This window comes from Myotis myotis, unplaced genomic scaffold (assembly GCF_014108235.1).
Source record: "Myotis myotis isolate mMyoMyo1 unplaced genomic scaffold, mMyoMyo1.p scaffold_m19_p_18, whole genome shotgun sequence".
Lineage (NCBI taxonomy): Eukaryota > Metazoa > Chordata > Mammalia > Chiroptera > Vespertilionidae > Myotis > Myotis myotis.
In genome coordinates, this window is record NW_023416322.1 from 34985509 (window position 1) to 35008158 (window position 22650).

Here is a 22650-nt window from a genome sequence, read left to right on the forward strand (position 1 = left end):
CTAACTATGGGTTTATTAAAAATAAGTATTATATCAATCAATCTTCAAAAAAGAAAAAGCGGTAAGGAAGATGTCCATCAACTAAATAAAACTTCTATAAATGACATATATAAAATTAAAACTGGTGTAACGCGGGAGGTAGATCATCCAACAAACCATTCCCCTAAAAAGGGATAAAAATTCAGGATGAAATATAAAGAACATTAAAATAATCAATTGTTATTGGAATGCATCAGTGAACAAAAAACAGATCCCTGTTTTCATAAAGCACTTTTCTGAAACTAAATAAGAGTATGAAAGGAAAAGAGGAGTGTATGTACTTTGAAAAAGCTCCCTAAGTGACTCTATTATGCTCTCCTTGTACAGGTTCACTCCAGGCTTGAAATTACAGTACTAGAAAGCAATATAACAAAACTGTGATGAGCCCTGACCAGTTTGGCTCAGCAGACAGAGCGTCGGCCTGCGGACTCAAGGGTCCCGGGTTCGATTCAGGTCAAGGGCATGTGCCTTGGTTGTGGGCACATCCCCATTGGGGAGTGTGCAGGGGGCAGCTGATCGATGTTTCTCTCTCATCGATGTTTCTAACTCTCTATCCCTCCCCCTTCCTCTCTGTAAAATATCAATAAAATGTATTTTTTTTTAAACTGTGATGAAAGCCAAAAATTAAAGCATAACAAAGAAGAATACATAAGACCCATTGTTATATTTTATTATATAAATTCTTACTTATTTTTTCTTCTAATTGATTCACTCTATCTCTGGATTCCTCTAGCAGCAAAGTTAACTCTTTTATTTTATTTTCTTTCTCATTGTTTTGGATCAATAGCAGTGATACCTAAAATTGAATATTAAATACCATATTATAGATACAAAAAATAAAATATGATATCTTAGCATTTATCATCACCTATGATTACTTTATATACTTGTTTATATGTTTTTCATCTGGCTGTGCCTAGCATTTAGTACATGCTTGCTCAAAAAAACCTTTATTAAATGAATGGAGAAACTACAGCAGGTCCTCAAAAATGATGTTTCATTCAATGTTGTTTCGTTATAATTTTGATGCGATGACGTAGGAACTTAACTTTTGTTTATATCAATTAGCCTATGGTAAATTGGTTTCATTATACTTCGATCCAAGAACCTATTGATGACATTAGGTGAGGCTTACTATAATATGACACACCCAATATTATAGTATGCATTTTAACTTATTACTGACATTATTTTTTAATTAAATCTTTATTGTTCAGATTATTAAAGTTGTTCCTCTTTTTTCTCTCCATAGCTCCCCTCCACCCGGTTCCCACCTGACCCTCCACCCTCACCCCCTCCCACTGTCCTCATCCATAGGTGTACGATTTTTGTCCAGTCTCTTCCCGCATCCCCCACACTCTTTTCCCCCCAATAATAGTCAGTCCACTCCCTTTCAATGCCCCTGATTCTATTATAATCACCAGTTCATTCTGTTCATCAGATTATTTATTCACTTGATTTTTAGATTCACTTGTTGATAGATGTGTATTTGTTGTTCATAATTTGTATCTTTACCTTTTTCTTCTTCTTCCTCTTCTTAAAGGATACCTTTCAGCATTTCATATAATACTGGTTTAGTGGTGATGAAACCCTTTAGCTTTTCCTTATCTGTGAAGCTCTTTATCTGACCTTCAATTGTGAATGATAGCTTTGCTGGATAAAGTAATCTTGGTTGTAGGTTCTTGGCATTCATCACTTTGAGTATTTCTTGCCACTCCCTTCTGGCCTGCAAAGTTTCTGTTGAGAAATCAGCTGACAATCATATGGGTATTCCCTTGTAGGTAACTGAGTTTCTTTCTCTTGCTGCTTTTAAGATTCTCTCTTTGTCTTTTGCCCTTGGCATTTTAATTATGATGTGTCTTAGTGTGGTCCTCTTTGGATTCCTTTTGTTTGGGGTTCTCTGTGATTCCTGGACTTGTAAGTCTATTTCTTTCACCAGGTAGGGGAAGTTTTCTGTCATTATGTCTTCAAATAGGTTTCCAGTATCTTGCTCTCTCTCATGTTCTGGCACCTCTATAATTCGGATATTGGTACGCTTGAAGCTGTCCCAGAGGCTCCTTACAATATCTTCGTATTTTTGGGTTCTTTTTTCATTTTGCTTTTCCGGTTGGGTGTTTTTTGCTTCTTCGTATTTCAAATCTTTGACTTGATTCTTACGATACTTTGGTCTGCTATTGGGAGTCTGTATAGTATTCTTTATTTCAGTCAGTGTATGCTTAATTTCTAGTTGGTCCTTTATCACAACCTCAAGGGTCTCACTAGATTTCTTGAGGGTCTCATTAAGTTTATCGGTGGTTTCTAGAAAATTCTTGAAAAACCTTAAAAGTGTGGTTTTGAACTCTATATCCAGTAGTTTGCTTTCCTCCATTTCTGTCATTTGTGTCCTGTTTCTTTGTCTCGTCATTTTTTATGCTTCGCTGTGTCGATAGAGTGGCTTTCTGTGCTAAGTGTCCTATAGGGCCCAGTGGCTCAGCCTCCCCAATTACCTGAGGTAGACACTCTTGGTGCACCCCCTTGTGGGCTTTGTGCACAGTCTTGTTGTAGTTAAGCCTTGATTGTTGTAGGTAACACTGGGAGGGATTGACCTCCAGGCCAATTGGCTGTGAGAATCAGCTGTTTCTGCAGTGGGAGAACTTTTGTGCTGGAGACACCCCACCGGGACAAGACTCGCTTCAGTGGGGCTTTGGTGCTCACTGCGTCTGCCCCCTGAGTGTGTCCTTTATGGATCCGAGGAGCTGCAATCTGGATGGTCCCACTCTGACCAGCGGGCACACTGGCTCCTGGATCTCTAAGGAGGTGCTAATCTAGCCTCTACCTGAGGCTACCCAGCAGAAGCCAGCTGTGAAGCAATGCAAGTTGCCGTGGGGCCTTGGGCCAGCTGCAGTTTCTTAAGTAATTTTCAGATTACAAAGGGCCGGGCCTTTCATATGCAAAAGCCTCTGCTTGGGCGGGGCAGGGTCCCAGGGGATCAACAGGGTGGAGCGAGCAGTTATGGCTGCTCTCAGTCCTGCCCTCAGAGGCCCCGCTTCTCAGTGTCCTGGCAATCGCTGGGAGCACCTCCAAGAGAAAGCTGCCCTTGAGTTCCGACCGATGCCAGACAGTCCCGTTTCTCCCGAATGAGTCTGGGTCCCCAGAGACTCACCCGGAACTGGAGCTCAGAGCTTGAGACTCCCTCCCAATTGAAAAAGACAACTGTGTCCTCAGCCACCAGCCCTATCCGCATGCACCTCTGCACCTTAGTATTTTACTTTCGCACTGCGCCTCCTCTGAGTCTCGGTGTGCTTTTCTCTTTCCTTCTAGTTGTAGAATTTCCACTCAGCCAGCCTTCCTGTGGTTCTGGATGATGTCCATTCCGTCTTTTAGTTGTATTTTTGAAGTGGTTGTGCGAGGCAGCAATCTCCGCTGTTTACCTATGCCACCATCTTGGTTTCTCCCCATTACTGACATTATACAATAAAATCTACTTGGTTCATTTACTACATAAACTAGAGGCCTGGTGCATAGATTTGTGCACATCAAAAGGAAATTAATTAGAAGGTGGCTTCCAAGTAGGACTGGGCAAGAAGGGCCAGACACACCCTAGAGCCAACCTCCCCTGGTCCCTCCCAGCCGGCTGCACCTGAGGCGGTGCTGGGGCTCAAAGGGCATCTGCAGAGTAAGCATGGTCTCTCTGGCAGGTGGGGTCCCTTGGTCTGGCCTGCGGGAATCGGGCAGAAACCGGCAGGTCCAACATCGCCTGAGGGGTCCCAGAGTGCGAGAGGGACTATATAATAAAGGCCTAATATGCAAATTTTCCCCTTGGGTGGTCGTTCAACCAGGAGTTTGACTGGGAGGTCAAGAGTTCGACCACTGACCACCAGGGGGTGGCATGGAACATGGCGGGTGCTGGCAACGCGCTGTCACTTGGCAACTTGGCAACTCCTACGTTGAGTGTCTGCCCCCTGGTGATCAATGCACATCATACCTACCAGTCAGCCGGTCACTTAGCCTTTTATATATATAGAAGATATTCTTGAGAACTCACACCATTCCAGAAACCACAATAAGCATTGAGTACAGAGACATGAAGGAACTAACCTTCAAAAAAACTCATAGCCTAGACTAGGACACAAACAACTCTACTTGAATATATTAGTAATAGGGCAAAAAGATTACAGGAATTGGGAAAGAAACACCTTTATCAATCTTGGGGGATGTAATAAAAAAGTAATCCTTCTCAGAGAGGACTGAATCAAGTATTACAGACAAATAGAAATTAATTAGGCAAACATGGGGAAATAAGCATTCTAGACCAGCGGTCACCAACTGGTGGTCCGTGAGGTCCAAAAGGTTGGCACTACTGGTTTAAGGAAATCTTTGGAGCAGCAGTTGCCAACTGGTGGTCTGCAGACCACTGGATATCCATGAGGTCCAAAAGATTGGCAACTGCTGTTCTAGACTCATACAAGGACAGAAAGGATCAAAAGATCATGCTTCATACAGAGAACTGAAAATATTCAGATAGCTAAAATTCTGAGAGGGACGGGTGGAAGGTGGAGTTGCCAAGGGGGTTATGGATATTGGTAGGCAACGAAACAGGCCTTCTGGCCCTGACGAGGAAAAAAATCCTATATAATAAAGGCCTAATATGCAAATTGTCCCCTTGGGTGGTCATTCAATCAGGAGTTTGACTGGGAGGTCAAGAGTTCGACCGCTGACCACCAGGGGGTGGCACGGAACATGGCGTGTGTTGGCAACGCGCTGCAACCTCTCTCCAGCTACCTGGGTGCAGGGGTGATGAGAGGAGGTGCAGTGAGAATGCAGGGTGATGGCTAAGCTTGCTGTCACTCTCCCCGCTAACCGCTCCCTGGGACACCAGGGCTTGCGAGCCAGGGAAGCCCCCGCACGCAGGTGCCAGGTGCCCATGAGGAGCCCACCCCACACCTGTACAGTCTCTTTCAGGTAACCTGGGCCGCAGCCACTGGGACTGCAGGCGCTGATCAGGCTCCCCATGGGTTCACGCAGGAGCCGGTCTGTGAGGCCAGCCAGCAGAGAGCACACTGCCCGCCCGGTTTCCGTGCAGTACCACTGGGCAGCCCAGAGGCCCACACACTAGCCCTGGCCCTCAGTGTCCAGCCACGCTCACCACATCTCTGCGTGGGGCCTCGGGCGCCGTGACTCAGATGGAAGGTGGCACATGGGAACCCGGGGGCCCAGGTGTTGCCCAGGGCCCAGAGGTCAACTGGGACCTGCCCTTCCATGCCATACACTCACACTTCAATCGACAGCCAGGCCTAGGGACTGCACGAATTTCATGCACCAGGCCTCTAGCAATAATAATAACAATAATAATAATAATGATGACATTTAGGAGTTCCCAGCAAAAACACTAGCTGGCCATACCATCATTTTACAGAGAACCCCAACAATCTATAAGCTCTGCCCATACACCTAAAACTCCAACAAGCTTTTTAAAAATGCATTCTATTTTTATGTTCTTTATAATAAGCACACTTTAACTTTTAAAAAGACCTCCTTTCAGAAATCTGGTTTAAAAATTCAGTTAAAATATAGAAAATTGCTAACTCTTTCAAAGTACCTAAGCATGACACAAATTATTCTACCATTAAACCAGAACTAAAATAAAACTCTATCTTCTCTGTACTTTCAATAACTTTTGCTACTATTATTTAAGTAGATACCATTATTATCTATCATTACAAGGTATCATGTGGCAAATCAGAGAAGAAAAACATAGGAAACAAAGAGGATTCCTTTCTATATATTGCTTTCCACTGAAAAGCAGGAGGCTTGAAACTGATAAAGTTGGCCTAATAATTATTTGAGACCAACATTCTTGTGATGTCAAAGAACAAAGACTTGCCACTTTTAAGTCTAACACTATGCGAAATTAATAGAAAGAAAAAATTTTTTAGTTCACCTTCACTGGTGTCATGAATAGTGTATTTCACAATAAATTACAAAATGTGGGGTGAGTGGTCAATGTGGGAGAGTGATCTTTACATTTTATGAGGTTGTTGTTTGAACAGAAGTTCTCTCAAAATAAACTATTTCTGCAGCAATGTCCTAATACAAATAATGTAGAAGATTAATTTTCTAAAAGGACTAGCATTCATCACATGTGCATATTTGAGTCAATGAAAACTAATTCTGCTAGGGAAAAGGCTGAATATTTAAATATATAATATTAAAATAATCTAATAGAAATTTATCATGCAGTCAGAAAATATGTTTCTTTTGAAATTTTAAGTATTTTGTAAATTAGCAAATGCAAAGTATACAGAAAGTTAATTTTAAAAACACACCTGCTTTTCCTTGTCATTTACTTCCTTCTTGTGTTCTTCTTTAAGGTGTTGGATTTTTTCATAATCTTCCTTTACTTTAAAAGAAAGACAAATATACTTTAACATATTAACATAATTGTATAAATAAAACTTAAATTTTTGAAATCTACTTAGCTAGATATCAAACCACAAATGTTTCTAACAAGCAAAAACTGTTTTCTTGGTAATTTTAGTAAAATAGTGAATTTAATAGCAAAGTAACAATAACTTAAGAAAATTCTACTTTTACATAAAACATATATAAAAGTTCCTTATAACATATTTTAAATACATATTGCTATTTGTTCATGCAACTTCACCAAGAAATGTAAAAATAAGAGCAAATCATACTTCTAAAAATTAAATACAAACCATAAGTTTGCCCTAACAGGTTTGGCTCATTGGATAGATGCAGCCGTGGGCAAACTATGGCCCGCGGGCCGGATCCGGCCCATTTGAAATGAATAAAACTATTGAAATAAAAGACCATACCCTTTTATGTAATGATGTTTACTTTGAATTTATATTAGTTCACACAAACACTCCATCCATGCTTTTGTTCCGGCCCTCTGATCCAGTTTAAGAACCCATTGTGGCCCTCGAGTCAAAAAGTTTGCCCACCCCTGGGATAGAGCGTCAGCCTGCGGATTCAAGGGTCCCAGGTTCAATTCCGGTCAAGGGCATGTACCTTGGTTGCAGGCACATCCCCAGTAGGGGGTGTGTAGGAGGCAGCTGATGTTTCTCTCTCATTGATGTTTCTAACTGTCTATACCTCTCCTTCCTCTCTGTAAAAAATCAATAAAATATTTTTTTAAAAAAAACATAAAACTGTACTCATTCAATACATGCAGTTTACTGTATGTCAATTATATCTCAATAAAACTTTTTTTAAAAAAACCATGTTTTATTTCAGGAAAAATGTAGCTTTGAAGCCAAAAACATATTTTTTAACATATGTCAATTCCCTGTCACATTCCACAAGATTCTGAGAGGCTTACAAAATCACATACAATACAAAAATCAAAAGAGTTAGGCATCAAGTTGAAGGTATTTAAACATTAACAGAATGTAATAAAAATATAAACAGAATCTAATGAAAATATTTTTATATTTATAATAATATAAAAATTAAATAGGATCCCTACATTTAAAACGCATTTCTAGTCTGGAATTCTCAGCTTGCACACGAAGTTCCTCAAAAGCTATTATCATTTTCTGAAATACAAAGTTTTAATTTTTAAGGATCATACTTAAGACTTTTTTAAGTAGCTTTCTTCAAACTATAAAAATATTAATAAATTTTTATTACATGGTCATTACATTTAAAACCATACAACTTTGAACAATGAAAACCCTATAACTTTTGCCCTGACCGGTTTGGCTCAGCGGATAGGGCATCGGCCTGCAGACTGAAAGGTTTCAGGTTTGATTCCGGCCAAGGGCATGTACCTTGGTTGCGGGCACATCCCCAGTGGGAGGTGTGCAAGAGGCAGCTGATCGATGTTTCTCTCTCATCGATGTTTCTAACTCTCTATCCCTGTCTCTTCCTCTCTGTAAAAAAATCAATAAAATATATATTTTTTTAAAAACCCTATAACTTTTAATAATTCAATAATTTGTAAAAACGTATTGTCTATTGTGTTAGCTTCTCAGATGCTAGGTACTACAGACAAGTTATATAATATCAAACAGCAATAAAAATGATTACCACTTACTTAATAGCCTTAGTAGCAAAATCTATAATTTTATCTTTACTTTTACTTAGTTATTTAATATCTGTCTTCCCCTGCCGGGAGCCGGTCCATCCTTGCTGTTTCAAGGGACCTGGCATATATGGCATACTGTTCTTAATATGTTTGCTCACCTTCTTGGCACTATGTGTTTTAACCAAGGTCTCTGAGAAAGGTTGTTTCCCCAGGTAGGGATTTTCCCCTGAAGTTAGGGAGGGAATAAAACCTCTTAACTAAGTGCCAGGCAGGTAATTAATCACTTTAACTACGAACAATCATGCTTAAGCTACATAATCTTTACTCCCTGGAATGGAGATAAGAAATGCCCTAACCTTTGGAATAGAGATTGATAGGATTGGAATCAACTGGTATAAATACAGATGTAACAAGACAGAACCAAGAAGACAGAACCTACACAGAACCTAGAGACAGAAGAACTTTGCTGGAGAGAACATGGCAAAAGATCCTGGACAGAAACTGGCAACAGAACCTAGAGACAGAACCTAGCGAGAGAACATGGCAAAAGATCCTGGACTGAACCTGACTACAGAAATTGGCAAGAGAACCTGACTAGAACCTGGTGACTGAACTTGGCTGGAGAACCTGGCTGGAGAACCTGGAGAACCTAGCAAGAGAACATGGACACAGAACCTGGCTGGAGATCCTAACCAGAACTTCGCTGGAGATCCTGACCAGAACTTGGCTAGAGATCCTGGCTAGGCTGCTGATCAACTGAACGCTGTCTCCATGTCATTCCTTCTTCGCCGACTCCGTCCACACCTTTGGGGACCCCTGGACCTGCTGGGGCTGGACCCCGGCATTCCCCACTAAAGCATAATCTCTGTGAGGTTCCTTCCCATAGGAGTCCAAATTACATGTTCATCATCTGGCAGCATGAGTTCAGTTCATTCAACATTCAATAAATCTTGATTTGTAAAATTGGATGAATTCATTTATTCAATTAATAAAGTTACTGAGTATCTATTATGTACCAGGTACTGTGTTAGGCACTTAAGAAAAAGTCCTTATCCTACTGAAACCAACTAACATTCCAGTATAAAAAAGAATGCACACACACATATATGTACATCAGATAACTGTCATGTACTTTTAAGTGCTCTTCAGAAAAGTTAAACGAGGTGAAGAGATTAATAATTTAATAGAAAGGTATTTTAGATAAAGTAGTAAGGAGGTATTTAAAAAGAAGAATGAAGCTTATGAGTCTGCATAAGATCCTGGACACAAAAGTTCTAGAAAAGGGAATAAATTGAAAGAACCAAGATAAGAAAGAGCTTAACAAGTTTGAGAAACATAAGAATGACTACAGCAGAGAAGCAAAGTGGAGAATGACAGGAGATGGGATAAGACAGGTTAAGCAGGAACCAGATACATTAAACTATTACGTTTTTCAAATTAATGATTTTGTGTCACAATGTGCTAGTGTCTGACACAAAAGTAATAAATATTTGATATATTAAGTTAAATAATGTCACTAACATGTAAATTCAAAAGTTGCCCAGTAACAAAACATTAACACTCATCATATAGAACCTGGGGAACTTTATTGGTGATATTATCATGTCAACAAATAAATAATAATCCCTTTGGCAAGAACAGTTTTCTACATCTTTGTAGCTATCACTCTACTTTGCTTAGAAATAACTTTGTTTAAAATATTAAATTTTCACCACTTACCTCAATGTTATTATTTAGGTCCACATAAACTTGCCTAGTTTCTTCCCGTTCATATTCATCTATCAATATAAAATATTTTAAAATTAAATTTTAAAACACTCATGATGCCAACAAGATAATAGTAAAATGCCTCAGGAAAACATTAAAATTTTGTATTAGTTATATCTTATGAGCCCTTTAAAGTAGCACCAAAAGCAGTTTCATCGTGAGTCATGGTTATACTTTATATCAACCTCAAAAGCTTGGTGCTGTTCAATTATCTCTAATCTCCGTTCATAAAATTACTATTTATGAATTTATTAAAAGTTTTCTAAAGTATAATTTTAACCTTTACTATGAATAGGGGTTTAATTTAACAATTATTCTATAAAGTATTTTTCCCTTTGTATATTTAAGATTCATGAGGTACATGAAAGGTAAAGCTTGCTCTTGTCTCTTGTTCTATCTCTGAGGAAGCAGAAAGGAAGAAAACCTTAAAATAGGAAGAGTTAGTTTAAGAATGGCCCCAAAGAGAAACCCCCTATGAATCCCTTATGACCTTTTTGTGTATGGTTTTAGGGGAGTAATGATTCCCTCTAACTCTACTCAAGCATTCAGTAAAGGCAGTAAAACTTGGAGTTGGTAGGTAGTGATGAGGGGGATTAAGGTAGAAGGCAATATAAGAAAATGTGGTTTTTCCCCCAAATGAGGCCAGTAGCACAGAAACCACATTGAATTGGCCAGTATTAGTTCCAGATTCTCAATAACAGCTGCAAAATAAGAGAACAGCAGCTATTGCAGACTCAAATGTCAACGAGAAGTCAAACAACCAAAAAGTAGGTGGTTCTTTAGAAGAATATAAGTACCCTAAATCCTTCAAAAATACTGGAGAGCCCAGCCGGCATGGTCCTGTGAACCAGGAGGCCATGGTTCAATTCCTAGTCAGAGCACATGCCCACGCTGCAGGCTCCCACTGTGGGGTGTGCAGAAGGCAGCTGATCAATGATTTTTCTCTCATCATTGATATTTCTGTCTCTCCCTCTCCCTTCCTCTCTGAAATCAATAAAAAATATATTCAAACAAAAATACTGGAGAAACCTCTAAACTAATCATAGCACGTGAACAAGAGCTGAACTATTTTTATTTGAATATTAAAAGCCTAGAAACCTTAAGGAAATAGAGGCAGAACACATCAGTGTTTCAACAGAAAGAAAGTTCAAACTTCTTACTCCACCTATTCACTGTCTCATTTTCACTACCTAACATACAGCAACAAACCTTCTTTATTCCTCAGAAACTATTTGTGCTAGAGAATTGCATTCTATCACCAACACCTTCAATCTTCCTACTACCACAGACTGGGCCTTAGACTCGGAGTTTCCCTTGTTTCAACACCCTGTGCAAAGGAGCATGGTGGGATAAAGCACAGAAAACCAGGGGACCTGGTTGGGTCATGACAACAGGTACAAGGAACAACTCAGCAGTAACCCATGTGGACCATTAACTGAATACTAATCAAACTGATAAAAGACTCAATGGCTAGATGACTGAAAAACAAATGTCCCTCTACACCACATGGTATTACATATGCACTCCCAAATTCAGATATAACCCCAGGGAAAGGGGAAATTCTCCCAAATTCACTAAGATTAAGTTTTTTCATGCCAGCAGAATCAAAGCATTATGATTTTTATAAATTAAGATCTTTTTAGACATTTTACGATATAAAAATTTTGTGCATGCTTGAGTTTGTTGACTAGAATTACTCAGAATCATATATTCTACAAAATAGATCAGATTACCAAAAAAACCAACAGAAGGGACAGCAAGAAGACACAATTGTGCAAGGTGAAAACTTTAGAAACTGCTAAGTGACCTGCCGTACAATTATAAATATGAAAAGAGGATTTAACTATTAAACCAAGGGAGGTAAATTAGGATCAAACTCAGTTTATCATGTATTTTGTTTAGTATAGATAGTTCTTGCCTTTATCTATGATGTATAAGGGAAGAAAATCTATATGATACCTATGAAAAAACACTATCAAACAAAGGAAAGGAAACAACATGCCTATCACTGAAAATGAACTCTATAGAATCCAGATGAAAATTTCAGAAAAGTACTCAATGTTCTCAACAGAACCAAGATAGAATGGCCTCAATGGGAGAGGAAGATACAGTCATAAAGAAAGGACAGGCCACAGATATAATAAGGCAAGTATTAAGAATTTTTTAAGGAAAACAAAAAAAACATCCCTCCTGTCACATCAAGATATAACCTTTAGTTCATTTTACAGTGGTTCTCAACCTTCCTAATGCCGCAACCCTTTAATACAGCTTTTCATGTTGTGGTGACCCCCAATTTCATTGTTACAAATTGAACATAATTAAAGCATAGTGATTAATCACAAAAACAATATGTAATTATATATGTGTTTTCCGATGGTCTTAGGCGACCCCTGTGAAAGGGTTGTTCAACCCCCAAACGGGTTGCAAGCCACAGGTTGAGAACCACTGATTTAAAAGACCACCTAGCCGAAACCGTTTTGGCTCAGTGGATAGAGCATCGGCCTGCGGACTGAAAGGTCCCAGGTTCGATTCCGGTCAAGGGCATGTACCTTGGTTGCAAGCATATCCCCAGTAGGAGATGTGCAGGAGGCAGCTGATTGATGTTTCTCTCTCATCAATGTATCTAACTCTCTATCTCTCCCTTCCTCTCTGTAAAAAATCAATAAAATTTATTTCAAAAATAAATACATAAAAGATCACCTAAAAAATGTTTAAAAGATTTTTCAAACCACCATCTGATTTGATCACTGACTTAAGAGAGCCTAAAACTAAATGGTGAAAAGACTATTTCTTCCACTGTGAACCCCCACATTAAAATAATAATAAATTGATAAAACCACATAGAACAAGAAATATATTTACATTTTTTTGTCTTTTCTGCAGATCTGGTACAGGTTTCTTTCAGTAAGTTGCATAAATGCCTTGTTGCATTATTCCTGGAACATATGAAACAGCCTAAGTTTAATCTGATTGCAAGCAAAATCATATATAAAAGTTATAAAACATTATTTTTACAATTTTTAAAGGAATTCTTACACATTATATTTTATATATGTCATAGTTAATAAATGACTATATGAAGAAAAAAATGAGCTGACTGTACTGTTATTGAAGCTGCCTCCATTTAAAAGTAAAAGGAATAACTCCTTAACAAGTTTCTACCCAAGTAGCTACCAATAACCTTTTAGTAAACACTTCTAAATTTGCCTAAGGGACTAAAGATCAGAAGAGAGGGTTGGACTTCTCATTTACTAATTACCCCATAAATATTTCAGCTACCTTACCTTCAAAAACACAAAATAGGTAATATTCTGACTAGCCATTCATTATGTGAATAACAATACCTCTGATCACCTCAACAGATATTGAGAAAGCATTCAATATTCATTTATGATAAAAAATTCTCAATGAAAGTGGGTACAGAGGGAATGGTACATCAACATAATAAAGACCATATATTATAACTTACATCTAACATCATACTCATGGTGAAAAGCTGAAGCTTTTCCTTTAGATCAGAAACAAGACAGGGATGCCCACTCTTGCCACTTTTATTCAACATCCTATATAATAAAAGGCTAATATGCAAATCGACCAGACAGCAGAATGACTGGTCGCTATGATGCACAATGACCATCAGGGGGCAGACGCTCAACGCAGGAGCTGCCCCCTGGTGGTCAGTACGCTCCCACAGGGGGAGCAGTGCTCAGCCAGAAGCCAGGCTCACAGCTGGGGAGCGCAGCAGCCTCTGTAGCAGAGCTAAGGACCCCTCAAGGGATGTCCAACTGCCCTGAAGAGGGCCTAACCCGGCAGTCAGACATCCCCGGAGGGGTCCCGGACTGCGAGAGGGCACAGGCTGGGCTGTGGGACACCCCCCCCCCAGTGCACAAATGTCATGCACCGGGCCTCTAGTAGTATCAGAAATCCTAGACAGAGCAATTAGGCAAGAAAAGGAAATAAAAGGAATGCAAATAGGAAAAGAGCAGGTAAAACTGTCACTATTTACGGATGGCATGTTAGTATATACTAGAGGCCCGGTGCACAGATTCGTGCACCAGTGGGGTCCCTCGTCATGGCCTGCGGGGATTGGGCAGAAACTGGCAGTCCAATGCCACCTGCCGCTCCCCCTCATTCCAGCCCTGCTGTGCCTGCTGCAGGCTCGCACCCAGTCAGTCCCGAATGGGAGAAGCTCACGCCACTGCAGTGGCACTTGCAGCTGTGAGCTGTCTCTGGCACCTGTTGGTCAGCTGAGCAGCAATACCACTGTGGGAGCACACTGACCACCAGGGGGCAACTCCTTGAGAGTCTGCCCCCTGGTGTTCAACACGCATCATAGTGACCAGCTGACCAGTAGTTTGGTCGCTTAGGCTTTTATATATATTACATATATACATATACATGTACATGCACATATGTATATGTATGTATGTATGTTTGTATATATACATGTGTGTGTGTGTGTGTATATATATATATGTTTTAGAGGCTCAGTGCACGAAATGCATGCACTGGGGGAGAGGGGTTCCCCTCAGCCCTGCCTGCGCCCTCTCACAGTCCGGGACCCCTTGCTCCTTACCACCCTCCTGCTCACTCCTTACTGCTCGGCTCACTGCTCCTTAATGGCAGGCTCCTTATTGCTCGCCTCACTGCTCCTTAGCACTACTGCGGAGGCGGGAGAGGCTCCCGCCACCACCACTGCGCTTGCCAGCTGTGAGCCTGGTTTCTGGCTGAGCGGTGCTGTCCCTGTGGGAGTGCACTGACCACCAGGGGGTAGCTCCTGCGTTGAGCGTCTGCCCCCTGGTGGTCAGCGCATATATTAGCAACTGGTCGTTCTGGTTGTTCCACCATAATAATGGCTTAGGCTTTTATTATACAGATAGAAAACCCTAAAGATTCCACCAAAATAACAAATAGAATAAACTCAGTAAAGTTGCAAAATACAAAACCAATATACAAAAATCAGTTGCATTTCTATACATTAATTAAGAAAATAATCCCATTTACAAATGCATCAAAAAGAGTAAGATACCTAGGAATAAACTTAACCAAGGAGGTGAAAGAACTATACACTGGAAACTCTAAGACATTGATTAAAGAAACTGAAGAAGACACAAATAAATGTAAAGATATTTTGCACTCATGGATTAGGAGAAATAATATGTATAAATGTCCCTACTAGCCAAAGCAATCTAGAGATTCAGTGCAATCCTTATGAAAATTCCAATGGCATTTTTCACAGAAATAGATCAATCAATCATAAAGTTTGTATGGAACCACAAAGACCCTGAATAGCCAAAGTAATCTTGATAAAGAGGAACAAAGTTGGAGGCATCACACTTCCTGATTTCAAACTATATTACAAAGCTATAGTAGTCAAAGCAGTATGGTATTGGCATAAAAACATACATAGATTAATGTAACAAAATAGAGAAACCAGTAATAAACCCAAGAATACACAGTCAATTCATTTATGACAAGTCAAGAATACACAATGGAAAAAGGACAGCCTCTTCAATAAACATGACTTCAGACACCAGTCACAAGCCCAGGTTGTTACCTGTATCTCTGACCCACTGGCTGTATACATCAGAGGTTCCCAAGTCCTTTCCTTAAGTTCTATTAATTTCTTAGAATGGCTCCCAGAACTCAGAGGAACAATTTACTTACCAGAGTACCAGTTTATCATACAACTATATAACTCAGGAACAGCCAAACGGAAAAGATGCATAGGGCCAGGTATTTGGAAACAATGTGGAGCTCCAATGCTTTCTCCCCAAATCTTTAGGTGTTCACCAACCCAGAAGCTCTCTGAACACTATCCTTTGGGGTCTTTACGGAGGCTTCATTACATTGTTATGATTGAATAAATCATTGGTCATTTGGTAATTGATTCAACCTCCAGGTATTTCCCTCGCTGGAGGCGGAAGTGGGAGCAGGAGGACAGAAAGATCCAACCCTCTAATCACCTTGAAGATTCTCCTGGCAACCAGCCCCCATCTTTAAGGTCTGAAAGTCACCTCATTAACAGAACAAGAGATACCACTGTCACTCTCAATACTTCAAAAATTCCAATGATTCAGAATCTATCTTATAAGACACTATACGAACTCAATCACATACCCATATAAAAATGACCAGTAAATACCAAATATACAGTACACACACGTTAGAAACTTCCTCTTCTCTCTCCCTTCCCCCTATAACCAAATTTCATTTAGGCAGGGGAAAAATTAAGGTGTAACATTTAAATTTATCTAGGAAGTCACAGGTTACCTTTCAACTTGGCTAAAACAGTCCATTGTGGCAGCATTTTTCACTTAGCAACTTCACTAACAGGTTAAAGGTTTTTAGAACCATATTTAGTAAGTTTAAACTTAAATCAAGTAAGGGATGAACAAATTCAGTACTCTATGTAAACCCATACATTATATCTTAACCAATATTTACTTGACAGATGAATTGAACAATTTCATATTTCTATTAAATTCTGCACAATAGTCTAAATGAGATGATAAAAGCAGAAAATAAGGCTTAGCTATTGTCTAGAACAAAAGAAAGGAAAAGTCAAAGATGATATTCAAGTTTTAAGCCAACATAAATGGAAGAATCATTGGGCCACTGGCAAAAACAGAAATTCGAATGTGAGAATTAGCTTGGAACTAAGTTGAGCCCTACTTTGCAAGTGCTGCACCAAAAACAACAGTCAAACAGAAAGGTAGACAATGTACATAGGTAGTTGTAGAATTATCAGGTAACTTTTCGAAACCAGGTAATGGTTTTTCCTGCCTGACATGTTTAAAATTGTTTGCCAAATGCTAGAATGTAAAAACAGTATGTCTTCATTTCTCCACAGCACCCGGTGTGGGAAGCCGCCTATTGCAGTGATGGTGAACCTACGACACACGTGTCAGAGGTGACACACAAACTCATTTTTTTGGTTTATTTTTCTTTGTTAAATGGCATTTAAATATACAAAATAAATATCAAAAATATAAATCTTTTACTATGGTTGCAAATATCAAAAAATTTCTGTATGTGACACGGCACCAGAGCTAAGTTAGGGTTTTTCAAAATGCTGACACGTCGAGCTCAAATGGTTCGCCATCACTGGATTGTCTTCTCTAGCAGAGAGGTGTGGACAAGGGGCCCAGAATGCTGGTGACCCTTGAAGCCCTGGCAAAGGTCAGGGCTATGTACCCACTGTTTAGTCCAGACAACGGTAGCTGAAGCAACTTCCCCACCAGATAGTCATGTAAATCCTTACTGATAAGATAGTCTGTTACTGAAACCTGCCTAAGGGTTATCCCAAACTCAATAAAATAATGGCAAGGCCTGAGCACAAGCGGAGTCCATCCTCTTGGGATGGGCTCTCGCCTGGCCCTCCAATTTCCAAATTATCTCGTCTCATCTCTTCCATTTGTGTGCGGCTCCTCTTCCAGAGCCTGAACGCTGAACCACGCGGGACGTGGAGGAACATACACAACCAGGTAAAATTTTACATATAAGTTAGTGCTTATAACAGAAAGTGCTCAATAAATTATTGTAAATTTTTAAAAATTGGAAATAACAAATTCATTAAATTATTACTTACTCTTTTATTAAATCTTTATTTTCTTGAATTCCTTCTTCTAATTTCAAACTTACTTTTTCATTTTCAAACTAATTTACAAAACAGAATAGTTCATCAAATATTGCTTAGCAAAATAAATAACAGTGTAATATACAATTACATATGTAGTATACATCTGCTTAAAGAAGTGACTATAATTGTACATCTTTTAACATATATCAGGGTTCCTCAAACTACAGCCCGCGAGCCACATGCGGCCCGCCGAAAACATTTATCCGGCCCGCCGGGTGTTTTTGCCGCCACTGTGTGCATAGGAATTTGTTCATAGTTTTTTTTTTTAAACTATAGTCCGGCCCTCCAACGGTCTGAGGGACAGTGAACTGGCCCCCTGTTTAAAAAGTCTGAGGACACCTGATATATATAGTGTTTAAAATATCAAATACTTTTGCTATGTAAACAATGCAAACAGTATTTCTTTGCTAACACGCTATGATGGGCCATAAAAATTCTTTTCTTTGAACACCAAAAAGTACTTTTTCTGTCACAGCTTATGGATTTCCCCTAAGACAATGGATCTCACTTTCATCAATCTAAAATCAAGTTATCTTTCCTAAACATTTTGAAATGATGTTTTATCTTCATCCAAGCAGCTAGGTGTTTTATCTTCGACCTAGCCCAATGTTGCAGTTTCTCAACATTTTTCTATCACTATGCCATAAAAATTGAAGCTAAACAGTTTCAAATTTAAAGTTTCATCTATAAATGTCATTATTACAATATAAGACATTTGTATTAAATAAAACATCCTCAGTAATAGGAATAAAACTCAATAAATCAGAATCATTAAATCAATATTTCCCTAATCATTTGCATTATCTTGTGCAACTCATCCTGTGTCCATTCTAAAGTTGAAATGCAATTAATATCAATGAAACTTCAAAAAACCAGTCCTTAAAATCTACATCACAAAAACAAGATAAATGCAACTTACCCTGAAATAATACTTTTAATTTTTAATATATTTTTTATTGTTGATAGTATTAAAGGTATCTCCCTTTCCCCACCATTCTCTCCTCCTCCCAACCCCTTCCCAACCCCAACCCCCAGGTCTTCACCACCCTATGGCCTGTGTCCATGAGCTATGCATGTAAGTATGTAAGTTCTTTGGTTTATCTGTTCTTGTTCCCCCAACCCCACATTGAGGTAGTCTGTTCCATGCCTCCCTGCTTCGGGTCTTATTTTGTTGGTCAATTTATTTTGTTCATTCGATTCCATGAATAAGTGAGATCATGTGATATTTGTCTTTCAATATTCTATTTTAAACTGTATTATAAGATTTATTATACTACATTTTCAATTCCAAACCTCATACACCTGAAGTTCTTTTTTTTAATATATATTTTTATTGATTTCAAAGAAGGGAGAAGGAGAGATAGAAACATCATTGATGAATGAGAATCTCATTGATCGGCTGCCTCCTGCACGCCCCCTACTGGGGATCGAGCCTGCAACTCAGGAATATGCCCTTGACAGGAATTGAACCTGTCCACAGGCCAACGCTCTATCCACTGAGCCAAACTGGCTAGGGGATACCTGTAGTTCTTGAATGGCTTTCCGCTGTGCTTCAATTATCTTTCTATTTTCTTGCAACTTATTTTCTTTCTGCTTCAGTTCAGATTCTATATTCACTTTCCACTTCTTAATCCTTTCAGTCTCTTTATACAATTTTGAATATAGTCTGCTCATTGGCTCTGAATTCTGTTAAAATAGGTTTTCAAAGATTGTTAATTGTTCAAAATGTTAGTATAACCAAACCTAGTCAAAATATCCATGAGTAATTGTTTCTGAATATTTGAGACCAAATCTCTCCTCCTAATAGCATAGTGAAAGCTATATTAACTCTTTTGTACTCTAAGGCAATCCCTAGTTACTTTACTTCACAAAGTGACCGGTCATTTGACTAAGTTATACCTTGCTGAATAAAATCAAATAACTTCAAAATGAACCTAAGCCAGAAGTTAGAAATATTTTAGTCAAGGAGAGAATCTAGCTGGTTAAAAGCTAAAATAAATCACTCTACAAGAAATCTATAAACTTTAACAATGGTCTTGAAACATTTTGGAAATATAAACATTTGAAGGTTTAATAAAGAACATGAAGCTTAAAATACAATGATGAAAAATAAGAGTGAACACAGATCTAACTTTCATTTAGCCTCAGATTTTACTTGGATTTCCTGCATTATTCATTTCTACATTACAAGGTAAAAGCTAGAGTTTTGTTTTGTTTTAAATCACACTGCTTAAAATAAATAAATAAATAAATAAATCACACTGCTTTCTGCTCACTGATGCTCTTTATTATCAAAATATATAAAATAAGTTCCATATTTTAAAATTCTGTGATACTATAGTCCAGCAACAAACATACAGTACTTATTTTATTAGGTCATGAAAGTTCTCATTTTAAAGACATGTATGTGCCATTAGTAAGAACATTTTTACAACTAAAATCAAAAGAATAGCAAGCCCTACAAATTCCTTAGACAGTAAACCAGCCAAACAATCATACCTATTAATAAAAAGATTATAAAATACTGGGTTTGATTCTCAGCCTTTTCACATATTGCATCCATCTTACCTCTTCTATTCTTGATTTCTATGATTTAAATTTAAATTGCCCCTAAAAAGCAGATGCCATTATAACCCAGGAAAATACAGAAGACTAGAGTTTTGGCAATTTTAAATGAAGATAAAAAAAGAAGGGGGAAAATCAAAGAGTATACTTTAAAACATTAACCAATATTTCTTTTGAAGGCTCAAAAGAAAAATATATAAATAGTAACAAATAATTGCAAGAAATTTCATATGAATGGGAAATCTTCTGACCTCAAAATCAGAGTCCTTTAATCCTTCCTGGTAATGACAACTGTCAGAATTATCAACCTAAAAAATGAACAAATGTTTCCTATAAGAAAATATTTCTTATGAGAGTTTCTAAACAGTAGCAATTAAATACTGAAGAGTAGTAATCCAACAACTAAAGAATTTTTTTCGTTTTCAAGCAAGCAGTTCAATGCCTAAACAGATTATATCTATCTATAGGCACTATACTCAACTGACCTGTTCAAGCATGGGCAAAAAGTTAACTTTCTGTAAAGTAGCATCTGTAAGATAAAAGACAAGATATTAAGTATGTGAACATCTTATTTTTTACATTAAGTATTATATCTAACTTCAATGTCAAGGCTATCAATATAATACTGTTATATTTTCAGTATCTAGCAATGTGGATTTAAAAAATGCTTCTATGTGAGGTGATATATTGCTTTTCCAGTCTCCTACCTGAATCAATGTTCTTCCCATGTTTGGAGAGATTAGTCATTGCAAATGGAAAACAAGTGTCATCTTCAATAACTTTGTTGAAACTCTAAAAACACAAAGAAGTTCTTAAACTGTCCCATACAACTCTGATAACAAGCAGTATAAAACAGTATAAATATGTAGTTACACTAATAATATACATCTGCTTAAAGAAGTGACTATAATTATAAATCCTTTAATATATATATAGTTTATTTAAAATATCAAATGCTTTTGCCATGTAAATGAAGCAAAAATTTAATTAGGTATTCGCACTTATTAGATGAACCTAAATTATCTATTATGCAATACATGGTTTGTAAGTATTCAAGAATAACGTTAGGAATTTTAATTAATGGCATAGGATATTAGTTTTCTTCAATTTCATTATGATTTTTCAATTTCATCATAATTAAGGATTACTTTTATTACATAATATTTTAATGTTACATTGTTGGCTAAAGAGACATAAGAAGTTTTCTATGGCATATGAAAATGTAAATATTCAGCCACAACCAGTTTGGCTCAGTGGATAGAGTGTCGTCCTGCAGACTCAAGGGTCCCAGGTTCGATTCCAGTCAAGGGCATGTACCTGGGTTGCGGGCACATCCCCAGTAGGGAGTGTGCAGGAGGCAGCTGATCAGATGTTTCTCTCTCATCGATGTTTCTAACTCTGTCCCTCTCCCTTCCTCTCTGTAGGAAACCAATAAAATATATTTTAAAAAATGTAAATATTCATTATTTCATTCCATCTCCAATATGAAGTTCAACATGAAAAAATGTTTAAATAATTTAGTAGAAAAAGCTTTGTTTCGCCTGGGAAACTTGATATAATTCTTCCTTTAGATAAGAACTCTATTTTATAAATGAATTTCCCTTTTTATCCTGACAACCAGGAAGCTCAGAGGCAAATTTTAAGGTCAGTCACACTCATTTTTACTAGTATCTCGGCATACTTATCCCCGTGTTCTTAATTTATATTTTACTATATCACTGTCTATGTCTTAAAGGTTGCCTCTTAATCATTTAAAGAAAGAGGAAGAGTTAAAATAACCAGGTTCCATTATGTCTGCAGAGCTCGAGAGCCACAGTGCTCACTTCTTGCCATGGCTGTCTCCTGCACACATTGTGCTCACGCATCCGGAGCGATGCTTTCAAAATGCTTGGGCGGCCCGCCGCTCCGCTCCGCGGACAGAGCGCGGCCTGCGGGTGGCAGGGTCCCGGGTTCCATTAAGTCAAGGGCACGCGCCTGGGTTGCGGGCTCGATCCCCAGCGTGGGGCGTGCAGGAGGCAGCCGATCACTGACTCCCTCTCATCGCTGATGTTTCTGCCTCCCTCTCCCTTCCTCTCTGAAATCAATAAAAATATATTAAAAAACAAAATTCTCGGGTAAATCAGACTACATCAACTGGAAAGACTTATAAAAAATACCACCACTAAGAGAGTACACCGGCCTCATCTGCCTCGAGAACAGTCCAATCCAAGATTCCGGTGCAAGTTTACCTGGAAGAAATCGGACTCTCCTCCCAGGGTCTGCGGCTTCACTGCGGACACCTGGCTGCTGCTCACCCTCGGCGGCACGAACAGGGTAAACGGCTTCTGTTTCTCCATCTTCTCTCGGACGACCTGTGGCCCCACAGCGGGAGGGGGCGGGAGGGGTAGCTGTTTCACTGTCTCGTTAATATTTTAAAAGGAGAGATCTCTCTACCCGGGGGTCCCGTATGCAGACAGGCAGAGCCCACGGGCACGGACAACAGTGTGGGGAAGGCCTGGGAGGGGTGGGTGCAGGGTGGAGGGGGAGACACCTGTAATACTTTCAACAATACAGACAAATTAAAGATGAACAAATTAAAGGTGACGTTGGTATACTCAGGGACCATCTA

The 22650-nt window shown here is 38.7% G+C and overlaps 1 protein-coding gene across 1 annotated transcript in view; it reads right to left on the minus strand.

Moving 5' to 3' along the window:
• Positions 1 to 22378, minus strand: part of SYCP1 (synaptonemal complex protein 1) — a 67257-nt gene extending 44879 nt beyond the window's left edge. The window contains exons 1-11 of the mRNA XM_036343596.1: positions 22271 to 22378; positions 20750 to 20834; positions 20528 to 20571; positions 20294 to 20350; positions 18999 to 19163; positions 17427 to 17494; positions 12698 to 12771; positions 9788 to 9846; positions 7508 to 7577; positions 6345 to 6418; positions 727 to 835 (exon numbers count right to left, since the gene is read on the minus strand). Coding sequence (XP_036199489.1) covers positions 727 to 835; positions 6345 to 6418; positions 7508 to 7577; positions 9788 to 9846; positions 12698 to 12771; positions 17427 to 17494; positions 18999 to 19163; positions 20294 to 20350; positions 20528 to 20571; positions 20750 to 20834; positions 22271 to 22378 — 913 coding nt within the window. The remainder of the gene's footprint in view (positions 1 to 726; positions 836 to 6344; positions 6419 to 7507; positions 7578 to 9787; positions 9847 to 12697; positions 12772 to 17426; positions 17495 to 18998; positions 19164 to 20293; positions 20351 to 20527; positions 20572 to 20749; positions 20835 to 22270) is intronic.
• Positions 22379 to 22650: the final 272 nt, after the last annotated feature.